The following is a 14,325-nucleotide window of genomic DNA, read 5'->3' on the forward strand; positions in this document are numbered from 1 at the left end:
AAAATTAGTTTTTATTAGTAAAATTTTCTATTTCTTGAGGCCCCAAATCAGTCATTTGTCGTCGTGTTGATGATGACGTCACATGATGGCTGCTGAAAAACACCCTTCTGCATCACTGCTCCATCATTTACATATTCATTATGTACAGAAACTGTTTTTCATTCAGCTTATTATTTATAAAGTAAATGGTGTAGACAGGAGAGTTACTGGGGCATCTCTAATCTTTCAGAAATATTATGATTAAAAAAAAAAAAAAAAACCTCTGTGGAAAAATATTCTATTTTATTCATCACACAAAAATGGCCACTAGATGTCAGCAGTCCTGATTTTCCCCACAAACCTCTCTGGGGTCCACATCCGAGAGCATCACATCAGCTCCTCATCCTCATCTCACACACACAGAGCTGAGTTTCTGTAACATTTTGTGTAAAATTAAAGACAAATTTCATCTTGAAGTCAATTAACAGCAGAGAAAATGAAAATAAAGATGAAGACTGGGAGAAGGAAAGAAGATAGAAGAGGAGGAAGGACAAGAGGAAGATGAGCCTGATCAAAGTGAAAGTGAAGTGGGGAAGAAATAAAAGGTAAAAGAGAAAGAGCATGAGGAGGATAGAGAGAAGGACAGGAAAAGAATGAAGGGGAAGATGAAAAGAATAGTGAGGAAGAGGATGAAGAAGAGCATAATCACAAAGAAGACAAACAGTCAAGGAGAAAACAAAGAGGAAGTAAAAGAGGAAGATGAGGGGTGGGATAAGGATGAGGAGAACAGACCTCGGGGAGAGGAAGAGGAAATGAAGGAAAAAAGTAAGGGAAAGAAAGAAAGAATTATTATGAAAAGAATGAAGATTGAAGATGAAAAGTATCCAGAAGAGGAAGTAAATAAAGAGGAAGTAAATAAAGAGGAAGATGAGGAAGGAAGAGTAGCATGATGAAGTGGAGGGAAAAAGTGAAAGAAAGGAGGATGAAGGTAAAAAAAATAAAGAGGTGAAGTGGAGGTTATTGATTTTATTTTTTATTAATTTATTTATACCGGATATGAAAATTATCGTCTAACACATAAATGTAAATTACATTTCACGAGCGCTTGTGCGCGTGCGCACGTTGGCCCCGCCCATCCTCACTTCCTCTCCTCCCCAGTTCGTGTCTCGCGCGCGTGCGTGGTCCCGTTTTTGCAGGAAAAAAGGAGACAGAGACACACAGAGGGAGAGACACACACACAGACTGGGAGACAGACACACACAGACTGGGAGACAGACACACACAGAGGGAGAGACACACACACACACAGACACACACACAGACTGGGAGACAGACACACACAGATAGATTGGGAGAGAGACACACAGAGAGAGGGAGAGATAGACAGACACGCACACACAGAGAGAGATTGGGAGACAGAGAGAGAGAGACACAGAGAGAGACAGAGAGAGAGAGAGACAGAGACACACAGAGATTGGGAGACAGACACGCACAGAGAGAGACAGATACACGGAGCGAGAGATTGGGAGACAGAGAGAGACAGACACGCACAGTGAGGGAGAGAGAGAGACACGCACACAGAGAGGGGGGGAGAGAGGGGGAGAGAGAGAGAGATTTGGAGATGATGTGAGTTTGCTGGAGAAAAGCAGGCCGCGGATGAGAATCTCACAGCGCGCGCGAGGCTTTCACACCGGAACAGGTAACCGATTAAACACACCGCCGTTTTCTCTCTTTAACAAATAAACAAACAAATAAACAACCGATCGAGTGCAGGGCGGTGTGTCGCCAGGCGAGGCGTCTCGTGCACGCGCTGAACATCTGTACCGAGCTGCAAATACTGATAACGGTGATGATCACCATCCACATCTGCAGCACGCGCGCTCCTCTAATAATAATAAATCAGCGCGTGCAGTTAATCAGCCCTGCTGCACGTCACTGCCTGCTTATTATTATTATTATTATTATTATTATTATTATTGATGTTTTGGATCTGTACACTGATTTGATGTGAAGAATTGCTTTTCCTCTTAACCTTCATCACTGATTCAGAACAAAGCAGATTCTCTTACAGCATCAATAAAGCATCTGTCTGCCTCTCTATCTATCTATCTGTCTGCCTCTCTATCTATCTGTCTGTCTGCCTCTCTATCTGTCCCTCTATGTCAAGTCAAGTTTATTTGTATCGCGCTTTTAACAATAAACATTGTCGCAAAGCAGCTTTACAGAATTTGAACGACTTAAAACATGAGCTAATTTTATCCCTAATCTATCCCCAATGATGAAGCCTGTGGCGACGGTGGCAGGAAAAACCCCCTCAGACGACATGAGGAAGAAACCTCGAGAGGAACCAGACTCAAAAGGGAACCCATCCTCATTTGGGCAACAACAGACAGCCTGACTATAATATTAACAGTTTTAACATGAAGTCAGTTTCGCTGATGTTATAAACTCTTCATTGATGGAAACTTGAGTGCAAAACTGTTCATGACAACTGCAGTCCTAAAGTTAGCAAGTTAACTGTAGTCCTCAGCCATAAAAGCATTACTGTAAGAGTCCAGAGCGTCCTCCAGGTGTGACTTTCAACTGTCCACATGGGGCCGTCCTCCACAGGAGCGATGTGATGAGACTCCAACCAGACACAGGGCACCAGGATGGATCAGGCAGGTCCGAGGAGCAGAAGAGGTTCAGCATCTCGATCCCAGGACCGACATGTAACTCAGAGGGACAGATTTTGGAGGGGGGAGAGAAAACACAGGTTGTTAGGTATGCCCAGTGTCACCTGAATAAGTAGGAACAGTATACATATTGCACTGAGTACAAGCAGGGACTCCGGTGAGACTAACTATGACAGCATAACTAAAAGGGGAGAGCCAGAAGGTAACACAGGCATGAGGGGCACCGGGACATAAAGCAGCAGCCACTACACCGTCAACAAACTCGAGTGAGCAAGCGAGTGGGGACTGACAGCATCCATACATCCCAGTTTACCAAAACACTCTGTCTGAGGATCCTCCAGATCTACACCTTTACCTCATAAACACCATTAACACAAGGCTTGACGAAACAGATCTGTTTTCAGCCGAGACTTAAACACTGAGACTGTCTGATTCCTGAACGCTACTTCAAAGGCTATTCCATAACTGTGGGGCTTTGTAAGAAAAGGCTCCGCCCCCTGATGTAGCCTTCACTATATGAGGTACCAGCAGATAGCCTGCACCTTTTGATCTAAGTAGGCGTGGCGGGTCATAGAGGAGCAGAAGTTCACTCAGGTACTGTGGTGCGAGACCATTCAGTGCTTTAAAGGTCAATAGTAGTATTTTATCTATATGAAATTTGATTGGGAGCCAATGCAGTGTGGATAAGACAGGGGTGATGGGGTCATATTTTCTAGTTCTAGTAAGGACTCTTGCTGCTGCATTTTGAACGAACTGGAGCTTCTTTATGCACTTATTGGAACATCCAGACAGTAAGGCATTACAATAATCCAACCTGGAGGGAACGAAAGCATGAACTAATTTTTCTGCGTCATGTAGGGACATTAAATTTCTTATCTTAGCAATATTTCTGAGATGAAAGAAAGCTACAGTGGTGCTTGAAACTTTGTGAACCCTTTAGAATTTTCTATATTTCTGCATAAATATGACCTAAAACATCATCAGATTTTCACACAAGTCCTAAAAGTAGATAAAGAGAACCCAGTTAAACAAATGAGACAAAAATATTAGACTTGGTCATTTATTTATTGAGGAAAATGATCCAATATTGCATATCTGTGAGTGGCAAAAGTATGTGAACCTCTAGGATTAGCAGTTAATTTGAAGGTGAAATTAGAGTCAGGTGTTTTCAATCAATGGGATGACAATCAGGTGTGAGTGGGCACCCTGTTTTATTTAAAGAACAGGGATCTATCAAAGTCTGATCTTCACAACACATGTTTGTGGAAGTGTATCATGGCACGAACAAAGGAGATTTCTGAGGACCTCAGAAAAAGCATTGTTGATGCTCATCAGGCTGGAAAAGGTTACAAAACCATCTCTAAAGAGTTTGGACTCCACCAATCCACAGTCAGACAGATTGTGTACAAATGGAAGAAATTCAAGACCATAGTTACCCTCCCTAGGAGTGGTTGACCAATAAAGATCACTCCAAGAGCAAGGCGTGTAATAGTCGGCGAGGCCACAAAGGACCCCAGGGTAACTTCTAAGCAACTGAAGGCCTCTCTCACATTGGCTAATGTCAATGTTCATGAGTTCATCATCAGGAGAACACTGAACAGCAATGGTGTGCATGGCAGGGTTGCAAGGAGAAAGCCACTGCTCTCCAAAAAGAACATTGCTGCTTGTCTGCAGTTTGCTAAAGATCACGTGGACAAGCCAGAAGGCTATTGGAAAAATGTTTTATGGATGGATGAGACCAAAATAGAACTTTTTGGTTTAAATGAGAAGCGTTATGTTTGGAGAAAGGAAAACACTGCATTCCAGCATAAGAACCTTATCCCATCTGTGAAACATGGTGGTGGTAGTATCATGGTTTGGGCCTGTTTTGCTGCATCTGGGCCAGGACGGCTTGCCATCATTGATGGAACAATGAATTCTGAATTATACCAGCGAATTCTAAAGGAAAATGTCAGGACATCTGTCCATGAACTGAATCTCAAGAGAAGGTGGGTCATGCAGCAAGACAACGACCCTAAGCACACAAGTCGTTCTACCAAAGAATGGTTAAAGAAGAATAAAGTGAATGTTTTGGAATGGCCAAGTCAAAGTCCTGACCTTAATCCAATGGAAATGTTGTGGAAGGACCTGAAGCGAGCAGTTCATGTGAGGAAACCCACCAACATCCCAGAGTTGAAGCTGTTCTGTACGGAGGAACGGGCTAAAATTCCTCCAAGCCGGTGTGCGGGACTGATCAACAGTTACCGCAAACGTTTAGTTGCAGTTATTGCTGCACCAGATACTGAAAGCTAAGGTTCACATACTTTTGCCACTCACAGATATGCAATATTGGATCATTTTCCTCAATGAATAAATGACCAAGTATAATATTTTTGTCTCATTTGTTTAACTGGGTTCTCTTTATCTACTTTTAGGACTTGTGTGAAAATCTGATGATGTTTTAGGTCATATTTATGCAGAAATATAGAAAATTCTAAAGGGTTCACAAACTTTCAAGCACCACTGTACCTGGGTAATGTTATCAATGTGAGTTTTGAATGAAAGACTGGGGTCAATAATCACTCCGAGGTCTTTTACTGCTGCACGTGAAGAAACAGAAAGGCCATCCAGAGTCACTGTGGAATCAGAAAACTTACTTCTAGCTGCATGTGGTCCGAGTACAAGTACTTCAGTCTTGTCAGAGTGAAGCAGAAGGAAGTTAATAATCATCCAGTGTCTAATGTCCTTCACACATTCCTCAGTTCTATTAAGCTGGTGTCTCATCAGGTTTTGCAGAAACATACAACTGTGTGTCATCAGCATAACAGTGGAAACTAATACTATGTTTACGAATAATATCACCCAGAGGGAACATATATAAAGAAAAAAGCAGTGGACCCAAGACAGAACCTTGTGGAACACCAAACTTTACCTCAGTACGTCTAGAAATATCAACATACTGATAGCGATCAGTTAAATAAGAGCTGAGCCAGGAGAGGGCCGTTCCCTTAACTCCCACAACATTTTCTAGTCTATCCAGAAGAATGGAATGATCAATGGTATCAAATGCTGCACTAAGGTCAAGCAACACAAGCAGCGAGACACAGCCCTGATCAGACGCCAACAGTAGGTCGTTTACTACTTTAACCAGAGCTGTCTCTGTGCTATGATGAGGTCTAAATCCTGACTGATACATTTCATGGATGTTATTCCTATGTAAATATGAGCATAACTGCTGTGCCACAGCTTTTTCAAGGATCTTGGAGATAAAGGGGAGGTTTGATATTGGCCGATAATTGGACAGCTGACAGGGATCAAGGTCAGGTTTTTTAATCAGGGGTTTGATAACTGCTAGTTTAAAGGATTTGGGTACATAGCCAATCGTAAGAGAAGAATTTATTATTTTTAGAAGCGGTTCAATTACTTCAGGTATTATCTGTTTGAATAGATGTGTCGGTAAGGGATCTAGTACGCAAGTTGAGGCTTTTGATGTGGAGATTAATGAAAGTAATTCAGTTTCTCTAAGGGGAGTAAAACATTCTAATTGCTGATCTGATACAGTTATATTGTTAACTACAGGGTCACTTACATTGTCTGACCTTAAATTAGTAGTTTGAATTTTTTGTCGGATATTCTCAATTTTGTCATTAAAAAAATTCATGAAGTCGTTGCTACTCCATACTGCAGGTGTGCATGTGTCTATAGTGGACTTATTCCTGGTTAATTTTGCTACACTATTAAATAGGAATCTAGGATTATTTTTGTTATCTTCTATTAGGGAGGAGAGATATGTTGATCTCGCAGCACTAAGAGCTTTTCTGTACCTCAGGAAGCTCTCCTTCCACGCTAATTTGAACACTACCAATTTTGTTTGACGCCATTTACGTTCCAATTTTCGAGTGGTCTGTTTTAATGTGCGAGTGTCATCATTATACCAGGGTGCTAATTTTTTGTCTATCTGTGTCTGTCCCTCTATCTGTCTGTCTCTCTGTCTGTCTGTCCCTGTATCTCTGCCCCTCTATCTGTGTCTGCCTGTCTGTCCCTCTATCTGTGTCTCTCTGTCTGTCCCTCTATCTGTCTGTCTCTCTGTTTCTGTATGTCTGTCTGCTTCTCTATTTGTCTGTCCATCAGTCTCAATCTGTCTGTCTGCCTGTCAGTCAGTTTGTCTATCTATTTGTTTGTCTGTCTCTTTGTTTCTCTGTATGTCTCTCTACATGTATCATTCTTTATTATTATTATTATTAGGTGATGTGTGTTTCTGTTCCTGGTTCTCTCAGACGGCCCCTGTGCTCTCCTGGTTCTGCTGTTGTTGTCCCTTGGTGTTCCTGCGTGTCCTGGATGTGGACATGGCTGTGAGGTCGTTATGTCGTGAGTCAGCGGCGGTTTCACTCGGACACAGAGCAAGCGTGTGAAAGCACTTCATCAGTTTGTTTCACTGGAATATAGAGACTGTCAAAATGCAGAAGAAACGGAGAACATCTTCATCCTGCATGGCTTTGTTCCTCTGCTGCATCCTTCTCTCGCTCCTCCTGCCCAGGTGTGTGTCCTGCGCAGGTACGGACAAAACTGACAAAACGGTGGTGAACAAAGAGGAATATTACAGCGCTACAATTAACGCCACAGTGCAGGACAGCAGGGGAAACACCAAGCACGTGATATCAAAGGAGGACGGCAGGTACGGACAGAACTCGCCCAAATCGGAGGTGAAGGGGATTATAATTGCACCTGCTGCTGTCAATGGAGGTGAGTGTGTCTGTGTCCCTGTCACTGATTGTGCCACTGTTCAATACTCTGGTGGGGTCTTTGGTGGTCCTGTTGCTGGTGGTGGGGTTTCTGGTGGTCCTGTTGCTGGTGGTGGGGTCTCTGGTGGTCCTGTTGCTGGTGGTGGGGTCTCTGGTGGTGGGGTTTCTGGTGGTCCTGTTGCTGGTGGTGGGGTCTCTGGTGGTCCTGTTGCTGGTGGTGGGGTCTCTGGTGGTCCTGTTGCTGGTGGTGGGGTCTCTGGTGGTCCTGTTGCTGGTGGTGGGGTCTTTGGTGGTCCTGTTGCTGGTGGTGGGCTCTCTGGTGGTGGGGTTTCTGGTGGTCCTGTTGCTGGTGGTGGGGTCTGTGGTGGTGGGGTTTCTGGTGGTCCTGTTGCTGGTGGTGGGGTCTCTGGTGGTGGGGTTTCTGGTGGTCCTGTTGCTGGTGGTGGGGTCTCTGGTGGTCCTGTTGCTGGTGGTGGGGTCTTTGGTGGTCCTGTTGCTGGTGGTGGGCTCTCTGGTGGTGGGGTTTCTGGTGGTCCTGTTGCTGGTGGTGGGGTCTCTGGTGGTGGGGTTTCTGGTGGTCCTGTTGCTGGTGGTGGGGTCTCTGGTGGTGGGGTTTCTGGTGGTCCTGTTGCTGGTGGTGGGGTCTCTGGTGGTCCTGTTGCTGGTGGTGGGGTCTCTGGTGGTCCTGTTGCTGGTGGTGGGGTCTTTGGTGGTCCTGTTGCTGGTGGTGGGCTCTCTGGTGGCCCTGTTGCTGGCGATTGTGTCTCTGGCGGCGGTCGTGTCTCTGGCGGTGGTGTTGCTGGTGATTGTGTCTTCTCTCGTCATGTTTTTGTGACCCATGCCTCTGGTTGTGTCTCTGGTCATGTCTCTGCTGCTGGTGTTCCTGGGCATGTCTCTGCGAGTCTTCTCTCTGATAGACATGTCTCTACTTGTCGTGTATCTGGTCATGTCTTGTGTCATGCATTGTATTGTGTGTCTGGCAGTTTCACACAATGGATATTGTCCTGCCTGCAGTGTCGACCTGTCCTCTAAAATCTGTTTAATTGATACAGCAGTTTGTGATGAGCTGGTTAAATTGATTTAGCCCCGCCCATGTTTACCCAGAGACACCTGTAAAATCAGGACATGTGGTGAGGGTTACCTCGGGGCAGGTGTACTGAGAGAACCTATGCACACGCTTGGTAACAAACTGAATCCTCATGAGGGGTGAGTGAATGAGATGGTGAGTGCGTCAGGTCGCTGTGAAAGCACTTCCTGTTGCTTTGTGAGACTGCAGTTTTCTGTGCAGTTTCAGGAAGTGGGTTAATGTTCAGATTTACACCATCACGAAGCAGAAAGTCCACAGGAATGAGACACTCTTTATATTCAGCACTTTTGACTGAGGTCACAAGTTTGATACAAAGCTAATGACCTTTACTAAGGCAGAACCTGTGGTAGTTGTGTTAGCAGTTGATGCTAAACAGTGTAAAGGAAGTGAATTTTTTTTTTTGTACAGAGTCTTATTTTAATAATTCAGACCACAGCATGTGTAGGGGGAGTCCATATATGGAAAAGAGTGCCTTTGAGTGGGCGTGTCTTAAAGGTCATTGATGGGAATGTGGCCTTGTCTATGATTCTGCGTGTAGACTCATCTGCAAGTGTAAGCCGAACTAGAGAGTGAAAGTGAATCCAGCAAGCAAAAGCTAGCATAAAGAGCAAACGTTAACCTTCTGAGTTAAATCTAACCTAAAATGCTAACGCTAAGCTGACCGCGTGAGAAACAGGAAAGTGAAAGAGTGAAAGCTAAGCTGACCCAGTGAGCACAAGCTAATCTAGTGAGTGAGAGCTCAGCTGATGTAAACCGCCAAAGCGAAGCTGAGTTGATTTCTCTCGCAAAAAGCTAACGAACCATGAGAAAGCTAATATTGTGAGTGAAAAACTAACCTCGCACGCGTCGCTACGGTGTAACTCTCGTTACGAATGAATCCTGATGCGTGAGTCACCTTGCAGGTGGAGTCTTAGATAGCAAGCTGTCAATTAAGCATCCAATTAGAATAATGTTATAATATGAAGCCACACCCAGTAGAATAGTGTGATCAGTCAGTTTAGCTGCTTGTTGAGCTTTTTTTTTAATCACACGTATGTCTTTTATTGAACTTTTTTGACAAGTGTGTGATGATTTGGACATGCTGACGTGTGTGTTTCAGTTTTTACCTTCCCTAAGAACTGAACCAAAAGCTGTTGTTATTTATAATTCTGCTGAATCATGTCTTTTTGGCTTCGACAGGACGGATCGAATCGTGAGGAAGTAGAGGATTAGACTTGTGTATCAGCTTGCACTCTTTTTCTCCAAGGGTTTTTTTTCCATGTCTTTTTTTCATCCTCTCTCAGAAATATTAGTTAATGGTGCACTTTGTTAAATACAGTAAATGTATTTTTTGGTTGTGATGTCATCATGAGGATGTTTCTGTAAGCGATACTGTAATGGTGCTTCATTAAAGCTGACCTGGCGTAGTTTCGTCGCTGTGGAGTCACCTTGGCTTGTGCTGGAGTCACATCAGGACTACTCTTACTGACTGTCGTCCATCTCTTACACTGCAAAACAGTATTGGCCACCATGACCCTGTCCATCAGTGGAAAGGCACGATCACTGAGCAGGCATTTCGGAAACCACCAGCCAAATATCGTGTGTCTGATACTGGATAAAACCCTGGATTGGTGTGGAATCTAGTTATGTTGTCGTGGTCTGATCACTGATGTATTTTATTTCATGAATGCACATGACATTGGACATGGCTTAGACGCATCTCAATACTGCTGTGTACTGAATAATTTTGGTGCATATGGTCAATAATTTATTCTAAACCTTGGACAAAAGTATTAAATAAATCATAAGGCAGACATTTAAATATGTACCTACATAAACACAGCGAGTTAAACGCTATATCAGCTGTGTTTAAAATAACGTGTGCTTTCTTCATTGCCACAGTTCTATTGTTTTGTTATTGGTATCAAATTCAAGAAATTGGAGTGGATGAACATTTTCAAACTAGTTTTGAGCATCAGAAAGTTAACTGCAGATAATTAATCCACACTGTACATGGGGAAAAAAGAGCTTTAGTGTACTTTGACACTTTTTAGGCAGTTTGCAGAGACCGAGTGAACCGAGTTTGTTTGCTGTTTGGTTGAAACGAACCAAAAACAAACCAACAAGCGAACAAAAAAAGACATTGTCCTCATGAGACAGAAATAGAGCAACAGAAAGTGTCATGGCTGGACTGTCTCGATGATAGATAAGGGAGGTACTGTAAGGGGTGCCAGTACTTTGTGCAGAACAACAGATGGACTACAGTCAGTAACGTGTGTGTATACCAGGGTGATCGCTGTATACTGGCGTGTGTTTAAAGCCTTTAAAGTGTTAGGAGTGTAGTGTTGGTTTTCAGAAGGGCGGGTGTGTGTGTGTGTGTGTGTGTGTTCTGTGAAGTCGGACTTCCTGTGCTTTTCCTGTAAACATGGCTTCTTGAAGACATTATCAGAGCCCTGAGAGGGCATGTGGTTTGTGATTCATTCTGAATTAATTACAGAAAAAAAAAAAAGCTTTAATATCAGAAACCTGTGTTTTGGAAAAATAAACAGGATGTGATGTCATAAATGTAAAAATCCAAATCAGGAAGTATGAACTCGTGTTTTGATGGAAATGATGATTCAGACATTTATAGTGTGTGTGCAAAATAAAGAAAAATGAATTAGATAAATAAGGCAGTATATTACTTCCTGTTTTGTGTTTTTGAACACACACACACACACACAGAGACACACACAGAGACATGCCTTTTTTGCCTCCTCTCTCTCTCTGTGTCTCTCCCCTCATTTCCACTCCATCCACTGGAGAGGGACGGCACACGGACAGCAGGCGTCATTTTCTGTTTTTCTGTTCTTTTTTTAAATCACATGTCGGAGTGCCTCAGGCTCTCTGTATGTTCTAACATGTGAAGAGATGAAGAACGTAAACTGAATGATTCATGCTTCTGCTTCTGCTTTTAAGCACTGCTTATTTTCCCCTCACATCATTTCCTGTCTGTTTTGTCAGCGTTTAAATGAAATTTTCACTCAGAATCCGAGTTAAAAGTCGATTGGCCTCTCAGACAGAACATCGAAACGCCTTATTAGGAAACGATTAGACCATTTTATTTATTGTAACTTTAATTCTCTCCATTCTCGCCTCATACTTTTCAAAAGTTACTGTATTGATTTTTATATTTCTGAAGTTTTATAAATACTGTTTTTCTGACAGAGAGAGAGAGTTGGATGCACACAAATGTAGACAGACAGGTAAAGAGGAAACTGACAAAAACAGAGATAGATAAAGAAACCTCTCTCTCTCTCTCTCTCTCTCTCTAATGGACAGGCAGACAGAACACCACTCGCGGATAGCGATCCAGAGAAGCGCTGCAGTGTCCGGTATGAATGTCGGTGGTGTAGAGTTTCAGTGCGGTGTAAGAGCCTCTCCGCTGGGAGACACAAGCACTTTTTTTTTGAAGGAGAGCATCATGTGGTTTCTGGCACTGAAACGATTCCAAATGCTGGTAAATGCTCTTGGCATCCAAATAAAAAGGCTAATTGTCTTCACCCTGTTTCCTCACTGGACAGCGGACGTGTGTGTGTGTGTGTGTGTGTGTGTACAGACTGGAATGTGTGATAATCAGGTGTACAGTGTATCACCGTTATACACATTGACGCCATAAACCCAGTCTCCATTTAAACATGTTACGAGTTTTGGATTTTTAAGTGAGTTTCCAATCATTTATCAGAGAGAGAAACGTGACGAGTGAAAACGAGTTCGCGACACATTATCATCACAACAAAATGATTCTAGAAAACCATAAATAAGAATTAGATATGTATTCAGGCAGATATATTAGGTTTGAAGTTGATGTGTTGGAAGCAGGAAAAATGGGTGAGTGTAAGGATCTGAGTGACTTTGACACCAAGGGCCACATTGTGATGGTGAGATGACGGGGTCTGAACATCTCCAAAACAGCACATCCTGTGGGGTGTTCCCAGTGTGCAGTGGTTAGTACTGAACAAAACTGGTCCAAGGGAGGAGAACCAGTGACAGGGTCATGGGTGTTGAAGGCTCACTGATTCACATGGGGCACAAAGGCAAGGCCATTTGGTCCAATCCCACAGAAGAACTGCTGGAGCACAAACTGCTGAAAAAGTCACTGCTGGCTCTGATAGAAAGGAATCAGACACACAGTGCATCACGGCTTCCTGCGTCTGGAGCTGTGTAACTGCAGATCAGTCAGAGTGACCAGACTGACTCCTGTACACCACCGAAAGACCTACAATGGGCACGCAAGCATCAGAACTGGACCATGGAGCAATGCAAGAAGGACGTCTGGTCTGAGGAATCAGGTTTTCTTTTCCATTATGTTCAGCAAACATTGTTCAGGAACATAAGAGCGAGCTCAAGGTGTTGACTCGGACTCCAGTATCCCCAGAACTCAGTCCGATCGAGTATCTGTGAGATGTGCTGACAAACAAGGCCGATCCATGGAGGCCCCGCCCACAACTTACAGGATCTGCCACTGACGTCTTAGTGCCAGAAACCACACCCACCTTCAGAGGTCAAATGGAGTCCAGGCCTCGACGGGTCACAGCTGTTTTCACGGCACAAGGAGAACCTACACAACACGAGGCAGGTTTATGGCTGATCGGTTTGTATATGAGCTGTATATTTCATTTTAATTAAAATTGATGATTACAGGGTTATATGATGCTGTGAAATATGTAACACTAAAGAAGAAGAAGGAAGAGGTCACTGTGGCCACGTGGTCGTTTTTTTCTGACCTGCCGCTGTAATTAGGTGATTAGAAAGCGATCACGTCCTGTTCTTAAGTTTTATTATTTATATTATTAGGCCCTCAATTTTTTGACTGTTTCTTCACCCACAGTTTTTGAGATATTGATCTCAAACCAGTCTTACCTTATCCGTCGTATACCCAAGTAGTGGGCTTGTGCACAGCTAATTGATCATTCTGCTCGTTTTTTTTAATTGCCATTTTTAATCACTAATTTTCCCATTGAGAATGGACTGATTGATTGATAGAGTTTTGTCCCAGACAGCTGCCAGTGTGGGTAAACCCTTCAGTTCAAATTTGGTGGAGATTTATTCTAAGTTATGAGCTCCCTGTGGATTAATTAAAGCCTACGTTTGGCGGATATTTTGCTTGTGGTGAATCAAGTTGATAATTTATCTCAAAGTGAAATAGCTCGCTTGTTAGCCTTGTAGCATGCAGCAGCTTCGAGTCGACCAAGCACAGTGTTCTGCTTTTGTTTAAATCAGCAAAAACGGCCAAATGTTACAGAACATTTTCAAGCAGCTATTTGTCTGCCTCAGTCGAAGCGTGTAATGGAGGAATAAATGATGGACTGCGGTGAGAACTCGGTGTGAGACTGAGCTCAGGTGAGAGGACGCCAGAGCGCAGTATGTGAAGTACGACTACGCACTAAAGTTTTTAGTTAGTAAATATCTGCATAGTCTTGCCTACAGTACACTTCAGTTAATGAATCTCAAACTTTTGTTTCTGTTGTTTGGTTTTTAATAATCAAATGATCATGTAAATAAAAAAAGGCAGGCAGTGTTATTTATAACTGCGAGTTGGCCTAGTGGTTAGTGTATGTGCACCTCTCGACCGAGAGATTGCGAGTTCTACTTGCGGTCGGGTCGTACCAAAGACCATCATAAAAATTGTACCTACTTCCATCTGGCAAGTCACGCTGCAATACAGACACAAGCAGGGAAGTCAAACTCTCGCGGTTACCAGAGGACCCGCCCCCCACTGTAACCCTAGCTGTATAGAGGATGTGCAGTCACGTGACCCGTCCGTGTGTACTCCGCCATATTGGATGGCTTCAGGATTGTTTACCTTGCGCGAGCGTAATGGATCCAGGCAGTAATCCCCAAG

General features: G+C 43.4%; 1 protein-coding gene across 3 annotated transcripts in view; it reads left to right on the plus strand.

Annotated features, from left to right (window-relative positions):
• Positions 1–1,132: 1,132 nt before the first annotated feature.
• Positions 1,133–14,325, plus strand: part of rnf130 (ring finger protein 130) — a 65,711-nt gene continuing 52,518 nt past the window's right edge. The window contains exons 1-2 of one of the 3 annotated variants that reach the window (XM_060927203.1): positions 1,133–1,678; positions 6,911–7,376. In XM_060927203.1, the coding sequence (XP_060783186.1) occupies positions 7,091–7,376 (286 nt within the window). In that variant the 5' untranslated portion in view covers positions 1,133–1,678; positions 6,911–7,090. Of the gene's footprint in view, positions 1,679–6,878; positions 7,377–14,325 lie in introns of all 3 variants that reach the window. The other 2 variants (XM_060927202.1, XM_060927201.1) reach the window with 2 other exon arrangements.

Source organism: Neoarius graeffei, chromosome 8 (assembly GCF_027579695.1).
Source record: "Neoarius graeffei isolate fNeoGra1 chromosome 8, fNeoGra1.pri, whole genome shotgun sequence".
NCBI classification, from domain to species: domain Eukaryota; kingdom Metazoa; phylum Chordata; class Actinopteri; order Siluriformes; family Ariidae; genus Neoarius; species Neoarius graeffei.